The sequence below is a fragment of the Rhinatrema bivittatum genome, chromosome 5, assembly GCF_901001135.1.
Source record: "Rhinatrema bivittatum chromosome 5, aRhiBiv1.1, whole genome shotgun sequence".
NCBI classification, from domain to species: Eukaryota; Metazoa; Chordata; class Amphibia; order Gymnophiona; family Rhinatrematidae; genus Rhinatrema; species Rhinatrema bivittatum.
Genome location: NC_042619.1, coordinates 89,944,162 through 89,970,692, shown reverse-complemented (window position 1 = coordinate 89,970,692; position 26,531 = coordinate 89,944,162). Strand labels below are relative to the sequence as shown.

Below are 26,531 nucleotides of genomic sequence, written 5' to 3'. Positions count from 1 at the left end.
TCAACATCAAATAACCGTATTCACGGACCTAAAAATCTAGAGAAGAACCTCAGCACATAATTGACCTGAAGAGAGTCATCTTGGCGACTACACATTCTGTGCCTGCTGGTAAGACCATCGTGCCTAAACATCTCAGGAAGAAAGTGTTCTTTTGGGCGCACGATTCCAAGATGGCTGGCCATCCTGGTCAACGCCGCACCCTGTTCAAGATCCAGAAGTTCTGTTGGTGGCCTACTATCAAGAAAGATACCCTATCCTACGTGGCATCTTGTACCAACTGTGCCAAACACAAACCTGCTTTTGGCCAACAGTGGGGATTGCTGCAACCGCTGCCAGTTCCAGAACAGCCCTGGTCACATACCGCTACTGACTTTGTAGTCGACTTACCTCTTTCTGGAGGAATGAATACCATCTGGGTAACAGTTGATCGCTTCAGCTAGATGGCCCATTTCGTGGTGCTGCCTGGCTTACTTTCAGCCTTGGAGCTTGCAAAGCTCTTCATATCGCACATTTTTCGCTTTCACAGCCTACCAACTCACATTGTTTCAGATCGAGGATCTCAATTCACGGCAAGTTTCTGGAGGGCTTTGTGCAAGTTATTCGACATCTCTCTAGACTACACTTCAGCCTATCATCCGCAATCAAATGGCCAAACAGAATGGATGAATAGAACTCTAAAACAGTTCATTCGAGCCTATGTGAGTTGTCATCAGAATAACTGGGCTGAACTGTTACCTTGGGCTGAATTCACCTCTAATTCTCATCCAGCAACATCAACTGGATCAACACCTTTTGAAGTGGTATATGGATGCTCTCCAACACTGCCACTTCCACTGAAACTCTCAGTGACGTCCCCAGCAGCTCAATCTACTGCTGGTGAAATCCATAACCTGTGGACTCAGACGAAAGACATACTAGTTAAAGCGAGTGACCGTGCTAAGACGTTTTATGATGCTCACCATTCTCAAGCGCCTGTCTTCAAACCCAGTGACAAAGTCTGGTTATCTACCAAACATCTCAGACTGAAGTTACCCTCCACTCGTTTTGCTCCTTGCTACATTGGACCATTTCCAATCCTCCGACGTCTTGGCAACATCACTTACAGTCTGAAGCTACCACCTGGACTAAACATCCACAACGCTTTTCACGTTTCACTTTTGAAACCTCTCATACTCAGTGAATTCTTTTCCAAGACTCAGGAACCACCTGCCATCAACGCAGAAGATGACCTGGAATTTAAAGTCGAAGAGATTCTTGATGTCCGAAGACGAGGTAAAACACTTGAATACCTTCTTTCTTGGGAAGGTTTCAGCCCCGAAGTAAACTCTTGGGAGCCTCTGGCTAACATCCTTGATAAAGAGATGCTCCGTCAATTTCATCTCGCGCATCCTTTGAAGCCTAAACCTGGTACCTGCAGAGGAGACCGCCCTTTGAAGGGGGAGTACTGTTACGACTGTCGCTGCCCGACATCTCCACTCCGCCCTCCTTACCTCTTTGGCAACTCCTCCCGCGGTTGATGAACGTCTGGCTGCCGTGACGTCTGCCTGCCGTCCTCTCCGGCGTCCCCGGTCCGGCTTGGGCGCTGCATCCTGCCATGTTGTTCAGCTGCCATAGGGCGCGCGCACCGCGTGTCCCTGCTTCTTATTCCTTCTTTGGCGCGAACCTCAGGGGCGTCCCCCTGTGATGACGTCACGCATCCTGGATACAAAAGCCTACTCTGTTTGCTAGCTAATCTACAGGTCTATCCTGTAAAGTGCGGCCGCGTTTACCCTGCTCCTAAGCCGCGTTTTACTCACTTTCCGGCCGCGTTATCCCTTCCTGCGATCCCGAATCCACTTTAACCTACTCCTACCGCGTCCTAAAATCCCCGGCCAACCCCTTCCGCACGCGGCATGTATATTGCATGCAAACGAGCGAATTAGCTATTCCCTAGCATCCCGTAACCCGCGCCCCGACTATCGCTATCTTTCCCTGCCGTTTTGTCGCGCGTTTAACCTGCTAACTTACCCCTACCCTTACCCTTGCGGTAGAGGCAGGGGTAAGGGTAGGTGGCAAGCTTTCCCCCAGCCCCCGCTCACCTGCCCCGGCCGCGATCATGGGTGCCGGTCTCCGGGGCAGCCCCAGTCCTCTCCCCTCCTCCCGAAGCAAAAAAAAAAAAAAAAAGCGAAAAAAAACGTAAAAGCAAAAAGTAAGTCGCTTCGCCGCTTCACTGTCAGTGTCTCTTCTTCCCTCCTCCCGGAGCAAGGCGGCTTTTCGCGCCCTGCTCCGGGTGGAGGGGAGAAGAGACACTGACAGCGGCGAAGCAACTTACTTTTTGCAACTTACTTTTTGCAGGAGAGGCCCGATCAGACCTCTCCTGCCTCCCGCTGCGCGACTTACTTTTTGCAGCCGTCCGGCCATCTGGAAGAAGGTATCGCGGCTCCCCTGCCTCCCGGAGGCGAAGATGGATGCCAGCACGGGAGAAAGCGGCCCCTGTGCATGCAATTGGCTGCTCAAGATGTGACGTCACGATGTTTGGCGTCACGGCATGTGACGTCACGTCTTGAGCAGCCAATTGCATGCACAGAAGCCGCTTTCCCCCGTGTTGGCATCCATCTTCGCCTCCGGGAGGCAGGGGAGCCGCGATACCTTCTTCCAGATGGCCGGACGGCTGCAAAAAGTAAGTCGCGCAGCGGGAGGCAGGAGAGGTCTGATCGGGGTTGCAAAAAGTAAGTTGCTCGGGCCTGCCAGTCCCTTGTCCTCTCCTCCCGAAGCAGGGCGCGAAAAGCAACCTTGCTCCGGGAGGAGGGGGGGGGGGCAGTTTAAAGCGACGAAGCGACTTACTTTTGCAGCCCCCCTCCGGACATCAGCGACGACGACCGGGCAATCCTAGGCTCGGGCCTGCTAGTCCCTTCTCCTCTCCTCCCGAAGCAGGGCGCGAAAAGCAGCCTTGCTCCGGGAGGGGGGGGGGGCAGTTTAAAGCGACGAAGCGACTTACTTTTGCAGCCCCCCCCTCCGGACATCGGCGACGACCGCGGCTCCTGCCTCCAGCCTCCAGCTGTCAGACAGACGTATCGCACGTGGGAAAGCGGCCCCTATGCGTGCAATTGGCTGCTCAAGACGTGACGTCACAACGTTTGGTGTCACGGCATGTGACGTCACGTCTTGAGCAGCCAATTGCACGCATAGGGGCCGCTTTCCCACGTGCGATGCGTCTGTCTGACAGCTGGAGGCTGGAGCCGCGGTCGTCGCCGATGTCCGGAGGGGGGGGGGGCTGCAAAAGTAAGTCGCTTCGTCGCTTTAAACTGCCCCCCCCCTCCTCCCGGAGCAAGGCTGCTTTTTGCGCCCTGCTTCGGGAGGAGAGGAGAAGGGACTAGCAGGCTCGAGCCTAGGATTGCCCGTCTCTCCCCTCGCTCTCTTGCTACTTTTTCGGGTTTTTTTTTGCTTCGGGAGGAGGGGACAGGACTGGGGCTGCACCGGAGACCGGACGCGGCCAGGGCAGGTGAGCGGGGGCTGGGGGAAAGTTTGTCGAGCATCGGAGAACATAACTGTCCACTTCCTGGTACCTGTCATTTCAAATGTCATTTGAAATGACATTTGAAATGACAGATACCAGCATGGCCATGAAGCGTTAGGCCAGCGCACCCAGGATACTGTATAGGCACTCTATACAGTAAAATGGGTTGCGCGGGCCTAACGCTTCACGTACGCTTCCTAGACGCAGCTTGCATTTGCAAGCTATTTGCATACGGGATCGAGCGGTAGGTGAGCTGCACTGTGCGTGCGGCAACCGCTGGTGCGCCCGGCACTGTCGCACTGTTTCTACCGCGGCCTTAGAGTATCGATCTGTTTGTAAATAGTAAGTTGTCCTTTTAATTATTTTTTTACACATTTGCTTTGTAGTTTTGATATGCCTGGTTAAAAAAGCTTTTAATTATACCATAACATTAAAAAAAAAAGAAAAAGTAAATTGGGGCTTGAAGCTGTTTTATACTTCTTTTCTTTGTCATTCCACAGTCACTAGGAAACATTTTGCAGAAGCTTATCACCCTCTATAGGACTGTTTTATCCAGCCTCAGTGGTTAAACATTGTCTTGTTTGATTTGTAAGACATGAAATGAGGCAGTGAGTGCCAATTTAATAACCACTACTGGCTGTGGCAGCTGTTGTGCAAACTAAAACACAACTTGAAAATGCTTTTGCATTATTTATACTAAATTTGTAACAGTCTACCAGAGAGAACTGCCTGTATTCCCTGGGGATAGAATATCATGTGCCTGGCATGTAGGGAAATATTTTTTTAAGTCTTTTCAGCCTAACTTGAAAACCCCAACTGCTTTTTAATTCAATATTTGGAGGACTTTCTTCAAAAGTGAGAAGCAGATGTAACTCATAGCAGGAGCACACAGAATTCTACCATGATAACATAGTAAATGACAGCCAATAAAGACCAATAGGCCCATCCAGTCTGCCCAAAATAAGACTCCTCCTTTCTGGTGTTCTACCACTTTCAGTAGATATACGTATACATTTCAATTGCCTAAGCCAACACCAGTTCTTTTCACCCATGTATCCCACCTAGTCTCTCAAGTTCGCAGCTACTATCAGTGTCCATAACTGTCCTCTAGTGTGTCCTTTGCTTGCATTTTTTCTGCCTGTTACCCGCTGCCCCCACCAGCCTTTTAGCATCGTACTTTGGTGACAAATTCCATCACAGTTTTAGTTGCCACTTCCTCTGCTGGTGGGCTGCTCCAGGTGAGCAATCAAGTATCTCAGTAAAAGAGTTTTTTCTCATGTTTTCTCCTTGCAGCTTATCCTCCTCTGCCCTTGAATTTCCTCTTCCATTGAATGTTTCGCTTTCCCATACTTTATTGAAACCTGTCACACATTTGAAAGTTTCTATCGTGTCCTGTCCTTTCTTTCTTTCAGCAAGTACATTTTGAGAATCTTAAGCCTTTCTTTGTAGGGTTTATTTCAGAGGCAATATATCATTTTAGTGGACCTTTTCTGAACTGCTTCCATCCTTACAATGTCCCTGCAAATTCTGAACTCAGTCATGTTGGTTGACACCAGCTAAGGGATTTTAATAACATGCATAAGGCGGGACTCCTATGTCTTCCTCCCACTCTCCCTCCCTCCAACAAAAACACTGCACACTGTAATAGGTTTACAAAGACCATAGTTTATTTGCATTAAAACATAACCCAAGCCAAACAATACACAAAACACACAACCACCCGTACACCCTCCCCCATATTTTCACTGCACATAAGATTCATCATGCAACCTGCCATCACGATCCCAGTGACATGCTGTGAAGCCCCTACCCCAACCTTGCCAACTTCCCCTGGCAGCCCATCACCATGTACCAGTCTTCACCACATCCCAGCAGGAGAGTACCCACTGTTTGACCAGTGCCACACTGAACACTAACTGCCTCATTTACAGCCCCCCAGCTACATGCCCCTCTCCCCCCATCAATCACTCAGGTCATAAACTTTGCATTTAACAATCACCAAATGTGTGCTTGTATGCTTGTGTTTACCTTCACCACTTCAACATGATCCCAACTTCAGCATGCAAACCCACACTAGTAGAATAGGGAGGGATGGTGGGAGAAAAATCTCAGCCTGGGATGCCTCCAAAATGCAACTGAAGTGACAGCTACCTTCAAAAGTGCACCCAAAAAAAACCCCTCATGCTTCTTCAAATCCCGACCAATCGAACACCAGTCTGCTTTAAAATTGAATCAGATACCAGGATACTAAGAGAACTTAGAGATGTCCTGGCATGTCCGCTAAATGACCTGTTCAAACAGATCCCTGGAAATGGGAGTGGTGCCGTGAGATTGGAGAAGAGCAGTTGTGGTCCCGCTCCATAAGAGTGGTAGCAGAGAGGAGGCTGGAAACTACAGGCTGGTTAGCCTCACTTTGGTGGTGGGAAAATTAATGGCAACTTTGCTGAAAGAAAAGATACTGAACTATGTACAATCTGGTAAGATGCTGGACCCGAGACAAAATGGATTCATCAGAGGAAAGTCCTGTTAGACAAATTTGATTGATTTTTTTGATTAGATGACTAGAGAACTGGGTTGAGGAAGAGAGCTTGATGTAATCTACTTGGATTTCAGTAAAGCTTTTGATACTGGACCGCATAGGAAGCTTGTGAACAAAATGAGAAGCTTGAGAGTGAGCGCCAAGGTAGTGGTATGGATTGCAAACTGTTTGACTGATGGAAAACAGTATGTAATGGTTAATGGAATCTACTCTGAAGAAAGTGCCGTGTTAAGTGGAGTGCCACAGGGAATGGAATTGAGACAGGTTCTGTTCAATATCTTTGTGAGCAACATTGCAGAAGGGATAGAACAGGGTTGTCCAACTCTGGTCCTTGAGGGCCACAAACTGGTCTGGGTTTTAGGATATCTCTAATGAATATACATAAAACAGATCTGCCTACAATTGAGGCAGTGCATGCAAATTTATCTCATGTATATTCATTAGGGTTACTCTGAAAATCAGATTGGTTTGCGGCCCTCAATGGGATAGAAGGTACCAAGATCTGCAACAGAGTAGACACACCTAAAGGACTAAAGAGAATGAAAAGTGATTTATGAAAGCTTGAAGAATGGTCAAAGATTTGGCAGCTGGGATTCAATGCCAAGAAGTGTAGAGTAATGCGTCTGGAATGCGGTAATCCAAAAGAGCTGAATTGGATGGGGGGGGGAGGGGTGAAGACTGATATGCACATACTAAGAGTGGGATCTTGGGGTGATAGCGTCTGGCGATCTGAAGATGGCAAAGCAATTTGACAAAGCAATAACTAAAGCCAGAAGAATGCTGGGTTGCATAGAGAGAGGAATAACCAGTAAGAAAAAAGAGGTGGTAATGTCCTTGTACGGGTCCTTGGTGAGGCCTCACCTGGAGTACACATGTTCAGTTCTGGAGCCATTATCTCAAAAGGGATAGAGATAGGATGGAGGCAGTCCAGAGAAGAGCCACCAAAATGGTGTGGGTTCAGTATGAGAAAACCTATGAAGAGAGACTGAAGGATATGAACATGTATTTCCTGGAAGAGTGGAGGCATAGAGGTGATATGAAACAGACCTTCAGATACCTGAAAGGTTTTAATGATGTACAAACATCAAACCTTTTCCATTGGAAAGAAATCAGTAGAACTAGGATTCACGAAATGAAATACCAGGGAGGACGTCTCAGAACCAATGTCAGAAAATATTTCGTCATGGAGAGGGTGGTAGATGCTTGGAATGCCTTTCCGGAGGAAGTAGTGAAAACCAAAACATTGAAAGAATTCAAAGGGGCATGGGATAAATATTGTGGATCCCTAAAGACTAAAGGATGGAAATGAAGAAAAGAATACATTGTGTATCTTGCTGGTGTGGTGGTTACTACCCTTAACTAGTAAGCCTTTATACTGTTGATGAAACTCCATCATGGCTCTCTGCTTCAACAGCAGGAGGAAAAGGAAAATATGATTCATACAGCAACCAATGAGTGCTACGACTTTTAAGGTCTGGGGAAACAAATAAGCATGGAGGTGACTTGCTGATGCGGCGTTTACTACCCTTAACCAATAAGCTTGATTCTTTGATACACCTCCAACATTGCTTTCTGCTTCAGTGTAAAGGGGAATTGGATTCAAACAGTAACCAACGAGAGCCCTGACTTTTACGGCTGGGAAACTTATAAGCATGGGGGTAACCTGCATGGCGCAGCACATACTACCATTAGCTTGCTGGGCAGATTGAAAAGGACCATTTGGACCACTTGGTCCTTTTCTGCCATCATTTCTGTGTTTCTATGTAAATTTCATGTTTAAAATTTCCATGTGTATATTTTTAACATATAAAGTAAAAAAACTGCACGTTCAACATCACTTAGCTGCATAAATTCTGACTTACTGATGATCTGGGGTGCTACATTTAAAAGGACCACAAGGCCTAGTAAAGACCTGTCCCCTCCACCATGTCCCAAAACTGTTGCTGATCTAGTAGGGCCTCACGACGCCCACCTCCCTCAGCAATTTCACCCTGGCTGTAAAAAAAAAAAAAGAAACTGAATACCTTCCATAAGCACAACCCCTTGTTTAAAAATTTCACCCCACTTTTCCAAGCACTTCCAGATTCCTCCTCAATCTTACTGAAAAATCCCTGGGTATCTAGTGGGGACAGGAGTTCTCCCATTTTTTTTCAAATGATATCAGTTGATGCCATGAGATCTTTTGCCCAAACAAGAGGGAGAAGGAGAACCTGAGGTCAGTTGGTGCTAATTTGAAAAATGATGCAGACAGGGTAGGAGCAAGTGGGCTCACTGTTGCATACATTGGATCCCAAGGGATTTTTCCAGAGGGATTCTGCAGGGCAGAGGAAAGAGAGGCATTTTTAATTAGGTGTGGAGCTTCTAGCTTGGGGATTGTGGCTTGGGAGGGGGGAGTCTGAGTGGGGAATCACAGGGTTCCAATAGAGCAGCAGCAATTTTGGGTCTTGGGGATGGGGGCCCTTTACTGTGCTTTGCAGTTCATTTAAAAGATGACAGCCCCTGGATGGGGGAGCCCCATCATGCATTTATTTTATTTATTTATTTATTTTGAATTTTTATATACCGGCGTTCATGTAGCAAATACATATCACGTCAGTTTACATTAAAACAGTAGTTGTATATGTTGCATAAGAGCATTACATGGAACAGGGGAAAATGTAACTGGGGTCCATGAAGATAAATAACTGGGGTAAATACAAACTACTAATATAACAATCAGGTGTAATGCCAACCATAATGATAGTTCAAGAAATTAACAGTAGATTCAGAGATAGAAGTAACAAACAAATTATAAATTATAAATAGACTGGTGGGTGTACATTAAACTGTCGTCCTTAAAAGCACAATAAACGTCAGTGTTTGCCATTAAGCATCATTAAACAAGTATTAATCGTCTTTAAGTGTCTTTAATGATTGTCAGCATGGGGAAAAGCTAGGCTGAATAGCCCTGTTTTGAGCTTTTTCTTGAAAGTCAGTGGGCACGGTTCTTGATGAAGGTCCGGGGGGAGAGCATTCCATTGAGGGGGACCGGCTGTCGATAGAGCACGTTTCCTTAGAGAGGTCTTGGCTGGGGGGGAGTATAGAGTGCCTTTGTAGGTGCTTCTCACAGGTCTGGAGGAGGAGTGGGACCGCAAAGGGATCTTGAGATCGAGAGGAGAAAGATTGTGAAGGGCTTTGTGGATTGTCGTTAGGACTTTGTAGAGAATTCTGAATTTGATAGGTAGCCAATGGAGGTTCCGAAGGATAGGGGTAATGTGTTCTTTTATGTTGGTGTTAGTCAAGATCCTAGCGGCCGAGTTCTGTACCATCTGCAGTGGTCTGATGTGGTTGGCTGGGAGTCCGAAGAGAAGGGAGTTGCAATAGTCCATTTTTTAAAAAATGATGGATTGGAGTACCGTGTGGTAGTCTTGAAAGTGGAGGAGGGGTCTCAATTTGTTTAGGACTTGAAGTTTAAAGAAACATTTCTTAGTGGCATTGTTAACGAATTTTTTAAGGTTTAGGTGGTTGTCCAGGATGACACCCAGGTCTCTCACTTGTTGGGAGAGACTTACTCGGGATGAAGGTGGGATATGGGTTGATCCATAGTTGTCGTCCTGGGAGATGATGAGGATCTCCGTCTTATTGGTGTTTAGAACTAAATTAAGGCTGGTGAGAAGGTGGTTGATTGACTGAAGGCAGCTGTCCCAGAAGCTGAGGGTTTTGGTGAGGGACTCCGTGATTGGGATGAGTATTTGAACGTCGTCGGCGTAGACATAGTGAGTTAGCTTTAGGTTTGCAAGTAAGTTACAGAGCGGGAGGAGGTAGATGTTGAAAAGGGTTGGGGAGAGAGACGATCCTTGGGGGACACCCAGAGTGGAGCTGACCGGGTGGGATTCTTTGTTGTTAATTCTGACCTTGAAAAACCTGTTGCTTAGGAAAGATTTAAACCAGCTGAGGGCCACTCCGGTGATGCCTATGTCTGCTAGGCGGTCAAGGAGTATTGAGTGGTTAACTGTGTCAAAGGCTGCCGATAAATCTAAAAGGGCGAGAAGAAACGGTTGTCTATTTTCTAGGCCCAGGAGGATGGTGTCTGTTAGTGAGATTAATAGGGATTTGTTGTTCAAAGATTTGCGGAAACCGAACTGGGAAGGGGCGAGGATCTTGTGTTCCTCAAGGTATTCTGTGAGTTGCTTGTTGACGATTTTTTCCAAGAGTTTGGCAATAAATGGTAAGTTGGCTATAGGGTGGAAGTTTGCAGGATCAGCTGCCGATAGATTTGGTTTTTTTAAAAGGGGTTTGAGAGTGGCAAGCTTTGGAGGGTCTGGTACTAGCCCTTGTGACAAGGAGCAATTTATGATTTCGGCAATGGGCTTTAGCGATGGTTTTCGGGATGGAGATGAGTAGATTTGACGGGATCTGGTCTGATGGGTGAGAGGATGGTTTGAGCTTCTTGAGGATGTTTTCTATCTCCAGAGATGATGTAGGCTCAAAAATTTCAAATCTTGAATCACAGAGGATTGACGAGGTGGGAAGTGGAGGGGGCTGGTGATTGGTTGAGATCAGAGGGGTGATCAGATTGGTGATTTTTTTCTTGAAGTAGGTAGCAAGTTCTGCGGCTTTGCTTAGTGCTTGGTCATCCGGGATAGTAGGAGGAGATGGTTTGGTGAGAGCAGAGACATATGAGAATAGGGCTTTGGAGTCAAAGATGAAGTGATGTATTTTTCGGGCGAAGAAATCTCCCTTTGTTTTGAGGATAGTGTTCCTGTAGCGATGCATGAGTGATTTGTATGCGGTCAGCGTCGTAGTGGAGGGGTTTTTTCGCCATCTGTGTTCTTTGCTTCTTAGTTCCTGCTTGAGGGTCTTCAATTCTGGTGTGAACACATGATCCTGGCATGATCACAGCCAGGATCACGCGAAGTTCCCGGCTGTGACAACACAAGGAAAAACTCAGGAATTTATTAAACTGTGGTACTTGGTCACTGCAGTTTAGTAAATCCTGCAAAGTTTTTATGCATGTTAAAACAGCTCTTCAAGCACCATTTTCTTCATTGCTTAGTAAATAGCCCTTTTAGTGAGGAAAAATATCAATGGTTTTCAACATATTGCTAGCTGGTTGCCACCTTTAAGTTTTTAATTTTGAGCATGGCTATTGTCTGGTTTTCTCTGTTTACCAGTATTGTGAGCTAACTGATATCTCTTTTTTTTTTTTTTTTTTTTGACAGGATACTCTTGCAGACTAGTATCACCAACTATGTCTCTCATTGTGGTAAATGAAGACTCTTTGGATGTAAGTAATTTGTCTTCTTAGTATATTAGTTTGAAGATGATCATCCCTACAGCAAAGAGAAAATGTATCAAGTCACCCCTATCGCATTCTTTAGCTTCAAGAATTATGGGAAAACTTATAGAATTATTTTTAGAAAATTACACTGCCAATCAACAATGTATAGCTTGATGAAAAGGGATTTTATTTGCTGAGATGTATGGTTGTGGTCTTTAGTGCTAGAATAAAGACCTGCATAACTAACATCTCAAAATGTTTTGATGGAAAATAGCTATAACACTGGCATTATGCTATATTACCAAATGACTGAACCATGAATTGTGTTTTTGTGTACTGTAGCATTTACTAGATTTAATTTGGGGATTTGCTTCGGTTGCTCTTCTGACTAGAGGTGGAACATTCAAGAGGGAGGTGGGAACATAGTTTAACATCGAATGTTCATTCTCTATACCTCTATTCAGTCAGAGGGATAGATATTGGTGAAAGGAGAAGAAGCCATTTGCAATATTACAGGTTTTCTTTAAAATTACACCGGATGTCAGATATCTGCAGCTGTAGAGGTAAGTGCATTTTGAATATAAAAGGGCTGAGCGAAAGTAACCCTATGAGCGTATTATATCCCAGGGCAAGGTGAAAGGAAGCTCCACCTCTTGTGCTTCTCTGCGTGGGGGAGAAGTGCTGAAAGGGGGCAAGTATGTTCATTTATTTTTATTTTTCAGACCCTATATTTATATTTTCAAATTAATATATAAGCAAACAATTGCTTGAAAACAGATACAAGAGCTAGTTAGTTAACAGCATTAAAAAGTAAGAAACTAACAATAAACAATTATAAATTAGCCTTTTAAAAGGAAAAAGTCCACTAATTATGGAGCTAAAAGAGGACTCCTGAGGGACGTCAAAAATAATAATAAATATAAGAACCCAAAAAAACCCCAATTCTACGTAAGCCATTATATTACAATTCTGGAGTATGTGAAGGCAAAACAATATTTGACTATCCACAAGAGCTTTCAATTGACACGGGTCAAAAAATACATACCTATTATTATCTATAGTACTGATACATGTAGCTAGATAATGCAATGCAAACTTCCCCCACAAACTAATAATTTCATGAAAAGATAACATTTTTTTCCTTCTCAGTTGTGTCTGCCTGCATACATCAGGGAAATTCCTGATCTTCTGACCCAAAAGTAGAACCTCCTTGTTGCAAAAAAATAAATGAAGAATAAGGTTTTTAACAACCTGAGAACCAGAAGTAATTATCAAGGTGGCTTGTTTACATATTATTTCTCCAGATTTCTCTAAAAAACTAGTCAAGTTAAGACTAGTGGAAGAAAGAGATATGAGAACAGGTGCAGGAATTTCTTTCTTCATAAAAGGTATATAATATATATTAGCAAAGAGGGAAGAGAATCCTCAGAAATACGAAGAATATGTTCATTTATTAAACCAAAGGGATAGCTTTTCAAAGGGATCTAGCCATCTAACTGCTGAGTTTGGCAGATAGGTCCATTCAGGTGAAAAAATTCTCTACTGAGCCATTAAATATAGCTGCTTAGATTCGCAGGTTAGAAAACAGATGTTCGTAAAATTGAGCATCCATTTTCCTAACCAGCTAAAAGCTGACCTCTCCTGGGCGCCTGCTGCCGAGAAGGTGCTAGGGGTGCACAATTTCCCCATGCGCCTCCATTTTACCATGGCAGCCGATTTAAATATTAAATCAGGTGCCCCGAAGAAGTCAATCAGTGCACATTGAGAGAGCAGGCGCAAGGCCGAGACTTCAGCCTACTCCAAGGCCCGATGCCTGAGCCTCAGCCTAGGCTTGGAGCCCAGACTCAGGACTGACGCCGCGGCCTGGTCTGGAGGCCAGATCCTGAAGCTGGAACCTCAGCCGGATCCAGGCCCAATGCTGCGATCTGACCTGGAGGCTGGGTCCCAATGCCGGGGCCTCGACCTAAGCCAGGGCCCGGACCCAGGCCTGACGTTATGACCTGACCTGGATGTCTGGGCCTCAGCCTAATGGGTCCTGATGCTGGAACCTTGACTGGACCCAGGCCCGACACTGTGACCCAACCCAGAGGCTGAGTCCTGATGCTGAGACCTCAGCCTGGGGCCTGGCCCAAGCCTGATGCCAGGGCCTTGACCCAGACCTAACACTGTGACCTAACCCAGAGGCCAGTGTCAGACGCCGGGGCCTAGACCCAGGCCCAAGACCAGACCCCTCGGCCAGGAGTCAGAGGCCAGGTCCTGACACCTGGGCCTCGGCCCAGAGTCAAGCCCAGGCCTCGGATCCCAGGCCTGGAAGCTCTTCTTCATGCATCCTCATCTTTCTTCTTCCTGAAGTACAATGACCAGATCCACTGGGGTCGCACCAGAGTTAATTAACTCTGACACATTCACCTCAGCAGATGGCACCATTTTGATATACAGCAATTGTACGGCAATTGCTGTACATCAAAATGGTGCCGTCTGCTGGGGTGAATGCACTGGAGTTAGTTACTTCTGGTACAACCCAGCAGACACTGTCATTGTGCTTTGGCAAGAAGAAAGATGAGGATGCATGAAGAGGAGCTTCCAGTCCTGGGCTCCGAGGCCTGGGTCTGACCCTGACCCTGGGCCCAGGCCCAGATGTCGGGGCTCAGCCTCCTAGCTGAGGCTCTGGTATCGAGCCTGAATCCGGGCCTAGGCTCTGGCATTGAAACCCAGCCTCCGGGTTGGATCGTGGTGTTGGGCCTGGGTCTGGACTGATACCCCATCGTCAGGACCTGGCCTTCGACGGATGCTCAACAGATCAGGTAAGGTTTTGTTTTTGTTTTATTTTTTTTTATATTCAGGGGTCTCAGCTGAGGTCCCAGCTTCAGGCCTAAGCCGAGACTCTCTCATCGTGTTTCGGCCTAGGCTGCAGTCCTTGCATTGGGCCTCGCCCTATGCCCGAGCGTGACACCGGTGTCTCGACCTAGACCTGAAGCCGGGGCCTTGCCTAGGGCATAGGCAGCGGCCCCTGCTTTGTGCCTCTGCCTATGCTGTAGGCGAGGCCCCGGCTTTGGGCCTAGACCTAGGCCCGATGCATTTGTTTAAAACAAAACCAATGAATAAGGTTCATTTCATTTGGGAGGGATCACCTATTTGGTTTGGTGCTCCCCGAATGAAACAAATTAGCCTTAGTCGTCGTGTTTTGCACTTTCATTAATTTAATGCACATTCCTAGTATTCTGGCCATTTTGAAAAAAGCCTACAAAGCTGTTATAGTTTGTGTACTTATAAATTTAAAAAAAAAACTTTACTGAATGATTTTCAACACTCAAAGAAAATTGTACCTTTTAATCTATTAAAAAACGGAGGAAAAAAAGACTTCAGACTGCCATCAGAGATTGGATCCTTTCTGAATTAGGCTTCAGTCATTAATCTTAAAAAATATATCTTTGGTAATAATAAGTGAGAAAATTATTGTTAATAGAATTATCTTAAATAACAAGTGGAACGAAAACCCTCAACCAGGCTTGAACATTGATCTGATATGGCCAGCATGTCGCCAGAAAAGGCTGCATCAGGGAACTCAAATTTGCATCAAACACATGTGTCTATACATACAAAAATGATGGGTGGGCAACTGAATGTAAGTGGGATAGCACAGATATTAAGGAGTTATTTGAATAGGTTAGAAGGGGGAAATTAGTTGAAGGGGATATTTTGTGAGGTGACTTTCATTCATAATCACTCAGAAGGGATTTCTTGAATTAGTGGAAATCAAACTGAAATAAATAAATAAATGGAAAATCACTGGTCCCCAGATTAGCCAGGCTCAAGCTCAAAGCCCATCACAACCTTTATTTACTCTTTCATCTTTCCTCCATACGCTTCCCTCGATACTTTAATGAGCCTCAGTTCAATTCCACTGGCACAGTCTACAATTTATCTCTGAAAGGGCAGGGTTCATCAGTATGAAAAATTAAAACCCCGTTCACACACAGAGGCTTCTTCTCTTAAAGGTTTCACAGTGATATCATCATCATCCTCATCATAATCATCGTTTACTTATCGTCAAATTTTTCCATTGTAAGAGTTCAAAGCGTGTTACTGGAAGATTAGAAAAGATAGACATCAATCCAAAAGCAAGTTACAGTAAGTAATTCAGTAGCAGATAAGGATAGGAAATTATAGTGAGATTAGAATTGGGGGAAATAGGAGACAATATTATTTACATATAAAAGGGTTTGTTTGTGGCCCAGAGAGCATTCCGCTTGGTGGAGTGGAGAGGGCCTAGATCTAGTTGGTGAGCAGTTTATGGTTCCTATGGACCAGGGTAGCGCATCAGAGATCTCATGAGGAGTTGAGGAGTCAACCTATAATCTGCTGCAAATAACCAGGTTTTCAGTCTGTTTCTGAAAGTGAGGAGGTCTGGGGGCAAGCCTGATTTCAAGTGGAAGTGAGTTTCAGAGTGTGGGGACTGAGTCTATGAAAGTTCTTTTTCTTCTGATTGAGAGTCTCATTTTTGGGGGGCTAGTACTACCAGGCAAGCTTGAGATAGTGAGTGCAGTAGCTGGTCAGGAGTGTAAGGGGTGACTCAGTTGTTCAGGTAGGGAAGTGTTAAGCCTTTGGGCATTAAGACCAGGGTTTTGAATATTGCCTGGTAGCATGTTGGGAGCCAATGAATTCTTCCGAGGAGTGGGGCGATATGATTACATTTTCTGGCTTTTAGTATGGTTGTGGCTGCTGCATTTTGTATGCACTGCAGGCAGCAGTCAAGATTTTGAGAAGTAGCTCAGGTGGGAGATTATGTAGGCCTGGATCACCGTTGCAGTGGTTAGGCCATCAAAGAAGGGGTGGAAGTGGTGCAGCTGACATAGTTGGAAGAATGTGAATTTAGTTCCAGAAGGTATCTGGGTGTCAGTGGTGAGTCTTGAATTCAGGATGAAACCCAGAGTTCAGATTTGTTGGGAGAAAGGGAGGATTGCTTCTTCTAGGTTCACCCTTGAGTGAATTAGGGTAAGAATTTATCTTCCACTCTGTAGGTATCTGTGTTTTGGGGGGGTTAGTTTCAGTTTGTTGTAGAGTAGACAGTTCGAAACTTTATCCAAGCAGGTGTAAAGCCTAGCAATTGCCTGGTCAGGGTCTGAGTCTAAGGGGTGCAGTAATTAGATGTCATCCGCATATATGTGGTACAGGATATTGGAATCCCTGAGTACAAGTTACTGGAGAGATGATTAATCCTTGTGGGACCCTACATAGTAGGGGGTGTGTTTGCAAGGATGCTTGTCTAAGGGAGATGGTCTGGTTGTGATTTTGGAGGAAAGGTTCAAGCCAGTTCAATACCACGCCAGCGATGCCTAGATCTGTTAGGTGGGTGATAAGGATCTCCTGGTCAATGGGGTTGAATGCTGCCGAAAGTTCAAGGAATGCTAGTAGTGTGGGTTGGCCATGGTCTAGGCAGAGATTAAGGTAATCGAAAAGGCTCACTAGCACTGTTTCAGTACCGTGATGGACTCTGAACCTAGGTTGAAAGGGATAGAAAATTGGTGAGTTGCAATAAGACTGCTTTTTTTTTTTTTAACTCTGTTTATTAGTATGACACAAAGAAAATACAAAAACAGCAATACCATCATTCCTTAGGCAAATAAAACAGAGTACAAAGAGTATATAAAGTGATATCATGAACTTATACCATGTCATATTCCACATTTTCAAACAATTTCCCCCGAAAACACCTCCCCAGCTCCCCTCCCCCCTTTTATCTCACAACCATCGATACATCACTCACACCATTCATACAACTATCCCCACTCTACCCCTAGCTCCGATTAGGACATCAGATTTCTCAGCCTATCACCATGATGAAGTATAGCCCAGTTCTCCTATAGTCTTTTTCTTATCATTTAGTAGTATATCATAAAACTTCTGATAGACAATTACATAATCCTTATGAGCCTTATGTATTGTAAAACATACATCATATCATTCCATATACATCAACGTTGACAATTTTTCTTGCCAAAGAAAAAACAACTGTACAGAAAATGGTACACTCTGTTGAGGAGGATGCATTGGAGTTAATTAACTCTGGTGGGACCCCAGCAGATGGCGTCAGTTTAAGAAGAAAGAAGAGGAGGCAATCATTGGAGCTCCGAGGCCTGGGCTCCAGGCCTGGGCTTGACCCTAGCCGAGGCCCAGGCGTCAGGACCTGGCCTCCAGGCCAAGCTCCAGCGTCAGGCCTGGATCCAGGCTGAGGCCCCAGCATCCGGACCCAGGCATCTGGGCTGGGCTGTGGTGTTGGGCCTGGGTCACGGCCTAGGCCGAGACCCAAGCATTGGTACCTGGCCTCCAGGCCCCGACATCGGGCCTAGACCGTGCCAAGGTCCAGTCATCAGGACATGGCCTGGCTGCTTCCTTAGATACCCAATAGATCAGATAAGTTTCGGGGGGCTAGGGGTTAAGCTGAGGCCCCAGCATCCATCCTGGCCTAGGCCAAGACCCCTACATTGAACATGGGCTTAGGCCACGGCCCCTGCTTTGGGTCTTGACCTATTCCCTAGTCGAGGCACTGGCTTTGGGCCTGGGCCTAGGCTCAGGTGCCCGCATTGTGCTCTGGTGTAAGCCGAGGCTCCTGTTTTGGGCCTCAGCTTAGGGGAGGCCCAGGCGCAACTGGATGTTTTAAACAAATTGCACAAGTAAGGTTTGTTTCTTTTGGGGAGCTCTCAATTTGTTTCAGGGCCCTCCAAATGAAAGGAATTGCCCTTATTTGTTGCATTTTGCAAATTCTTTTTAAAACAAATGCACATCCCTAGCAAGTATAGAGGCTAACAGTTTTGCATCTACATTAAACAGAGTAACCGGATGATAAGAAGAGGGGACTCCCCTTCCCTTTTTTTGGAGAACCACAATAGCTGCTTCTGTAATTTCTAAGACATAAACTCCATGCTGCAAATGATAGGCATTTAACTTTTTTAGTGAGTTTTAATAACTGAAATTCTAAAATTTTATAAAATTCAGGCCCTAAGCTGTCAGGAGATTTTTCCAATTTCATCTTATGAGTAGCTCAAAATACTGCTGTATCTATGATGGGTGCATTGAACTTCCCCAAATGCTTATCATCAATGCTAGGCATCAGTAATTCCTCAAAAAATGAATCTCGGGACTCCATAGTCATCTCCTGCTTATCATATAAAACTGCATAATAAGATTAAAAATTTCTAAAATTACTTGTTTGTTACGCAGTCCAGTCAGCTATGATTTTTGCTTTAACCCTGCCAACATTTAGCCTGCCTTGTTCCCATATTTATAGAGTTTAAATTTATAGTAATTCATTTAGTGTAGCACTTTAAGATGGAGCACTTGATTTAAAGAAATTCTTGTCTCCTGCTGTCTCAATTTGTGTTCAGTCAACATAGTACTAACTCGGGATGTGCACACTTTTTTTTCGTTGTTTCATTTTCGGGTCCGGGGTGGGCCATTTCGGTCCACTCCCCGAATCCAAAAACTTTTTTCATTTCTATTTCGGGAAAAACCCCACCCCAACCCTTCAAATTATTTAACTATAATCCCCCCCCTCAAGACTTACCAAAAGTCCCTAGTGGTCCAGTGAGAGTCCCGGGAGCGATCTCCCCCTCTCGGGCTGTCAGCTGCCAGTAATCAAAATGGCGCTGGTGGCCCTTTGCCCTTACCATGCGACAGGAGCTACCGGTGTCATTGGTCGGCCCCTGTCACATGGTAGGAGCAATGGATGGCCCGAGAGGGAGAGATCGCTCCCGGGACCCCCGCTGGACCACTGGGGACTTTTGGTAAGTCTTGAGGGGGGGGGGGTTTGTAATTAATTAAATATGAAAGGTTGGGGTGGGTTCGGGGGGTTTTATTTTTTTTAATGTGCCCTTTCTCCCCCCCCCCCCCCCCCAAAAAAAAGAAAATGATAGGAAAACCACAGGAAATTTCATGGGTTTTCCTTTCGTTTTGTCAGCCCTCCGAAATGCAACAAAATAGGAAATATCCTCTTTATTTCCTATTTCGTTGCAAATGAATGCACATCCCTAGTACTAACATGCATTTTCTTTAACATTAACAATAACCAAGAGAGACACAAAATATCTACATCTGTTTCTATTTTTTAACCACATTCGCCATTATATCTCCCTTCATTATAGCCTTCCTGTTTCCCATAGTAATGCTAGAGTGATTTCCAGACTGAAGCCTAAATAGTCTTTTAATTTTTCCCATAGATATGCACAAAGATCTATATCTCTGATAAGATTTGGTCTCATTCTCTAGCCATTTCCCCTAGAAATAATTTCCCAAGTCCAAGGAGAGAAAGGTTGGTGCATGATTAGAAATCATAATAGACCATAATGTCTGTTCTCAATAAGAAACCCCGGGTTTCCCTCTTCCAGTCAGCTAACTTTCCTTCCCAATCACTCTTCAGGCAAAGATCTTTTAAGTTTGAAATTATTTATTGTACAGAAAATTTTCCATTACTTACAATTGTCGCATTCCAAACGCATATGCCTCAGTCAGAGATCTTTGTAGCTGGAGATAGGCAGGAGAAGGGAGATGGAGTTTCTTGGGATTCAGGGTGAGAAGACAAAAGGATTCTGAAGCTGATGTAATCTTTAGAATTAAAGCAATAAGAAGGAATGTAAAAAAGCTAATTGTATTACAGAGGTTGCAGGCACTTCTAGCTTTGAGGCAGCATGGCTGAGACTGACTAACAGTCTTGGAGAGTGATTACAGGAAATGTCCCCACAAGCTGGGGCTAAAGGGCGAGATCCAATGGTACCGAGCCTAGGATCCATGTGACACAGGGGGGAGCATGAAGGGCAGTCCCTTGAGCCAATACGGCACTTAAGAAGACTCAAGCTAGATTGAGAGGGCATACAGACCCCACCCAAGTGAGAGAAAGCAAAGGATGAAGGGAACTTCTCTTCAGGGCAAGCTCCCTTAAAGGCAAGGCTCACAGTTTTTTATTGTGGGTTACAAAAAAGGTGTTTCCACTAAGCACAGTATATACAGACACAAACATGTACCTACTGCTGGGGACAGAACACTCCCCATCTGGTATCACAAGATACCACTATATCAGTTCTTCTATCATTATGCAACAGTGCAAAGTCCATTGTACTGGATCTTTCGACGTTCGAGGGAGTTTCAGATCATCTCGGTTGTCCAATCATCCAGGTGATAGGCGAGGTCTTCTTCACAGGGTTTCACCAAGCTGAAATGAAAGACAGACAACACAAAGAGAGAAATAGTCTTTGGTGTGGACAACGGTCTACGGAGTTCAAGTTTCTTCACGCAGCATGAGGAGTACCACCTCATTTATGGGCCTGTAGAAGATTTTGGATCGCTACTTGCTTCGATGTTGGAGAGTCGGCAAGTACTCTTTCTTCCGACGGATCCAGAGGGAGTTGGTAAGCTGTTGGATTTGTTTCCTTCGCCGCCTGTAACGCTCCCCGCCGTCAAGTTTCCACATGGCGCAGGAATGTTCATAGTCTTTTGCTTTGAAGGCATGACAGATGCAGTGTTCAACTCTTTACGGGTTCCTACGAAGTCTGTTCCACAGTCGGAGCGGGTCTGGGTGGCTGAACCCCAGAGTTGAGCGTATACATGGAACCTTCTTGTCTGGTTGTAGATGTAGCTCAGTACTACTTTGCTGTCCATGTGAAGATGGATCGCATAAATTTGAATGTCCGTTTCGGCTGTTGTTAACTCTACTGTTTCCACTGCTAGCGCCGCTCCACACAATTCTAGACGTGGTATGGTGTGGGTAGCCTGTGGTGCTAGCTTGGCCTTGTTGAAGTCCTCACGCACTGTTCCTTCTACGTCTGTCACTCTCTAGACTACCGCAGCTATGTCCTTCACAGATGCATCCAAGAAGATCAGATCTCTTTGCGGCTGGCTGTTTTTAGTGGTACTGGAACATGGGCGCGTGGTATGTGGAGCTTTTCAAGCACTTTTAGGGGGCTCTTCCACTTTTCCCATTCCAGCTTCCTTGCTTGAGGTAGTGGGGTGTCCCACTCGGTAGCACTTGACGAAGGCTCTCTTAACAAGGCTCTTCCTTGTATCGTGGTTGAAGTCACAAACCCTGGTGGATCGTGCAGGCTGTTGACTGTGGACGGGACACCTCAGTGAGTGTGCGGTTTACCTTGGGTCGAGACTTGGGATGTGAAGACGTCTCTCTTTGGATCCCAATTCAACTCAAGGCTTCGTTGGAGAGGAGGTGTGTCCACTCTCAGGTCCGAGTTCTCTGAATCTTTAGCATGATCCTCTGAAGAAGTTGCCTTCGTTACTTCAGAACTGTCGGAGGCTATTTCGTGGAGCCTTAGACTAGCGCAGGGGTCAGGAACCTTTTTGGCTGAGAGAGCCATAAACGCCACATATTTTAAAATGTAATTCCATGAGAGCCATACAATATGTTTAAAACTAAATACAAGTAAATGTGTGCATTTTATGTAAGATCACACTTTTAAAGTACAATAAGTCTCTGAAAATATTACACCAGGCCTTAAGACACCAATACATCTCCTATTAGGAAAACGGACCAAGTCAGGCTGCTATAGAGTCCTACACAGAAACTACACGCCAGCAGAAAACCTCACCTGAATCATGTGCTGTCCCTCACCTAACATAGAATAAAGAGACCAAAACGCATAACAAGAAGCATGCAGACAAAAACTGAATTGGAAACTGCAACAAGCCAGAGTCTCTGTATGCAGTGTAACAAAGGAAAAAAGAAACATCACACATCCTTATAAAACAAATCAAGAAATATAAAATCATCAGCAGTAAAACTGTACTAACAAAAAGAACATATTTCGAAACAGCTGATGAGTGGAATATCCAATAATTAAAAACTCATATAAAACATTTCCAGATACCAACAAAATATTTCAAAATAGCAGACACAAAGATCCAGTAATGAAAAATAATAAGGATACAAAAATTTTTTTGCTCTGCATACCTGGGAACGTTTGATATCCAGGTGTCCTGAGATTGTTCTGAATTAGCAGGAGGTGGGGTGGTTTGCTTGGAACTTTCTCCTCTCTCAGTCACATACCAGCGCTCTCTCTCACACTGGCTCTCAATGACACACCTATACACACATGCTCTCAGTCACTCACATATACAAATGTTTTTTCTCTCTCACTTATATAGGCTCTTAATTACACATTTACACACATGCTGTCTATCTTTTCACGCTTACACACACACAGGCTTTCAATCACATAAATACATGCTGTCTTTTTCTCTCACACACAGACTCTCATTCACATGCTTACAAACATGTCCTCTCTTTCTCTCATTTACACACAGGCTCTCAATCACATACTCACATGCTCCCTCACCTAAATCAGCTCTCAATCACACACAGACACACATGGTCTCTCTCTCTCATTTAAACACAGGCTCTCAATCACATACTCACATGCTCCCTCACCTAAATCAGCTCTCAATCACACAGACACACATGGTCTCTCTCTCTCATTTAAACACAGGCTCTCAATCACATACTCACATGCTCCATCACCTAAACCAGCTGTCAATCAGACACAGACACACATGATCTCTCTCTTACTTATACACACAGGCTCTTAATCATACATACACATGATCTCTCTCACACACAAAGGATCTCAATCATACACACATACTCTTTCAAACAAACAGGTTTTCAATTACAAACTTACACATACAGGTTCCCAATGGTAAACTTACATTCATGCTCTCTCTCTCACAGGCAGGATCTCAATCACAGACATACTCTCTTTCACATATACAGGCTCTCAATCATTCACATACATGCAATCTCTCACTCACACACACAGGATCTCAAACACACATGCTTGCTCGCTCATTCACTCTCTCTCTCCCCCCCCCCCCCGGGAACTCGCGGCAGCAGCAGCCACCTCCCAACGCTAACCTCCTTCATTTTCAGACCTCGCGGAGGCGAAGGCGGAGTCCCATCGGCCGCGGTTGAAGATTTTCATTTTCCTCCGAGCTGCGCTGCAGTCTTCTTCCCGCGCAGGCACCCGATGCTCTCCACTTCCTCTTCCGGGCCGCGGGAAGAAGGGAGCACCGGCGTGCTCTCTTCTTCCCGCGGCCCGGAAGAGGAAGTGGAGAGCATCGGGTGCCTGCGCGGGAAGACCCGCGCAGGCACCCGATGACTCCAGCGCTGGCACCCGGCTGACACCCGATGACTCCCGCGCAGGCACCCGGATGACTCCAGTCGGCGTGCTCTCTTCTCCTCCCCCCCGCGGCCCGGAAGAGGAAGTGGTGAGCATCGGGTGCCTGCGCGGAAGAAGAGACCACGCTAGTGTGGTCTCTTCTTCCCGCGCAGGCACCCGATGCTCTCCACTTCCTCTTCCGGGCCGCGGGTGGGGGGGAGGAGAAGAGAGCACGCCGGTGCCGCTGACTCCAGCTGTCCTGCCGCGTTCCGCCCGGGCTGACAGCATTTTAAGCCCGGGCGGCGGAGGACCGGGGAGCAGCTGGGTCAGCGGGGAACCGCGAAGTATGGCGACACGTGTCTGCGAGCCAGATGCAGCCCTCAAAAGAGCCATATCTGGCTCGCGAGCCATGGGTTCCCGACCCCTGGACTAGCGCTTGCCAGTATTGCTTCCTCTGCAGTGGTTAAGGACCTTTGCTTGTCATCTACGAAGAAGTCCTTTTCCACGAAGCGTCTGGTATCTGCATCATACTCTTTATCTCCTCCTTGGGCTGTCCTTCTGAGCCCGGGCATGGCCACTGCAGGCGATGGACTATTATTCTCTACCGAATGGGTAGGTTTGTCGTCATCCTTGGCGACTTGAAGCACTGGGTCCCCTAGATGGTCCTCTGCATCTAATGGGGGAGGCGATCTGACTGGTAGCTGAATTGAGATTTGGTTCTTTGCAGCTTAGGATCTCCTTGGTGCTTAGGTGATTAGGACATGGTTCAAATAGGGTAGGATTTCCATCCTCTAAGACATTTGTGGCATATGCCTGAACGCTTGGTCTCCCTGTTTGATTCAAGCCAACTTCGCCGACTATCACCCATCCCAAGGCGAGTCGGTAAGTGTAGGGACTGGCTGTGGGCCGTCACACATCTCCAAGACCTTGGTCAGTGCTGGTGCGTCTCTGCCCAATAGCAGCAAGATTTCTGCTTCCGGGTCTAGTGGTAGGAGCTGGTGCATTATGGAGTTTAGATGAGAATGGTACCGAGTGGCTTCTGGTGTGGGAATCTCATCCCTATTGTCAGGCATCTGGTTGTACTCGATGAGCGTGGGCAAGTTTGACTTGTTGCTGCCGTCTATCGCTTCTATTACATATCCGCCTGCTCTCCTCCCTGTCACACGGGTGACCCCTGAGCAGGTTTTGAGATAGTACGTAGAGTAGTGGTGACGGATGCCAAACAAGTCAAAGAATTCCGGCCTTGCCAGGGATCTCTTGCTTTGCTCATCTATGATGACATACATTTTGACTGCCTTCGGGATACACTCTGGCCAAGCATATTTTTGTGCAGGATCTCCCGTCGCTATTTCTCCCATGCACTTGTGTGTATTTGGGGATCACTTCAGGTTCTGGCGTTTGCTTGTCTTTCTCCTCCCTGCCGTGGTCTGGGCTGGGGTGTAAGATTCCTGAAGGGTGAAATCTTGTTCCAACAGGGTGCAGGGCGCTATCGTGTTGGTCACTCCCACACTCTGAACACTTAATGGCTATTTCACAGTCTTTAGCCATATGGTTGGACGAAGAACAGCATCGGTAGCAAATTCTGTACTTTTTCAACAGTTCTTTGCGCTCCTTCAAAGGTTTCCCTTTGAATCCTCGGCACTTTCTGAGTGGGTGAGGTTTTTTGTGTATGGGGCACTGTCGGTCTGGGTCCTCTGTCCTACCCGTATTGGGAAGTTGATCTGATGTAGATGCCGCAGGTGACACTTCCATTTTGTGTACCGAAATGGGCTTCCTGCTGCCGCCATGCTCCTTGATTGGCCTTTCACCCACTCGGTGGCTGATTCTGTGTCTCTCATGTGTGCTGTATGAGAAGCTAGGATCATTCCTGCGCCTTGCTAAGTCTCGAATGAACTTTGTGAAGACATGGAAAGGTGGGTACTCTTTGTTGTCTTCTTTGTACTGTGCACCATGAGATGCCCATTTATCTTGTATATCACTTGGCAGTTTATTTATGATGGCGTTCGTGCCTCATGTTGTGTCCAAAAGGTTGAGACCCGGATAAATTAGTTTAGTCTTCGTTGTCTCCACCTCTTGGAGGAGATCTCCCAGTTCTTGTAACTTTCAGTTATCCTTTCTGGATATTTTTGAAACGTTTTCCATTTCCTCGAACCACGCATTCTCTATGGCAACTGGGTCCCCATAATATTGCTCAAGTCTCTCCCATACCTCTTTTAGCGCTGTAGGAGGATCCTCTGGGTGGATGTTTTTTAATCTTCTCACATGTTCGACTGATTCACGTTCCAACCATTTCATCATCAAGTTCATCTCTTCCTGCGGGGTCAATCTCATATCCTTCACAGCATTTTTAAAGTCAGATTTCCATGCCCTGTAACTCTTAGGGCGATCGTTGAACTCGTAGAGCCCTGCGGTTATGAATTCCCGACGAGTCATATACCTTGCTACATCTTCTCTTTCTGAAGACTCGTCCTGAAAGGTAGTAGGCCTTGATGGGTGGATGACTTGTGGTTGACTATGCACATCACTCCTGTTGTGCATTGGCTCGGGTTGTGGTTGGTCAACTGAGGCTTGGGGTGTTCAGCTGAGGCTCTTCCTGAGTGTGGCTGCCCAGTTTTTTCTCGTTCCCAATGCCCACGGGATATAGGGATCCATGGTTGCACGAGAGTGTCTGTTTTGGGGCGTGTGCCTAGCGCATGAGTTAACTGCCATACGTTCATGCGATTTAGAGCCGATGGATCGCTGCCATGGGGTTTGGTATTGGTGGCAAGTCCAGGGTGATCTCTCGTTCAACCTTTTGGCACGCTTCAGTGGCAGCTTTAACGGCAGCTGTGGCCGTAGCTGTGGCAGCAGCCGCCTTCTGTTGTTCCTCTATTCGGAGCCCTTCTCTTTTAAGGGCTGCTGCTTCTTCATCATACTGTATGCGTGCTATAGCTACTTGGGACTCTGCTCTCTTTTTTGGAGAATGATAGAGCTGAGTTGAGAGCGGCTCGAATGCCTTGATCCGTGTGACTTTGCGGACCTTGATGTACCCTTAGAGGTGCGAGAGTGCTGAGAGCCTGTCTCGCTCATTGGGTAATCTAC

General features: G+C 46.0%; 1 protein-coding gene across 1 annotated transcript in view; it reads left to right on the top strand.

Annotated features, from left to right (window-relative positions):
- ATP8A2 (ATPase phospholipid transporting 8A2) overlaps window positions 1-26,531 on the top strand; it is a 1,219,142-nt gene that overhangs the window by 442,304 nt on the left and 750,307 nt on the right. Inside the window, exon 24 of the mRNA XM_029602569.1 lies at window positions 11,237-11,301. Coding sequence (XP_029458429.1) covers window positions 11,237-11,301 — 65 coding nt within the window. The remainder of the gene's footprint in view (window positions 1-11,236; window positions 11,302-26,531) is intronic.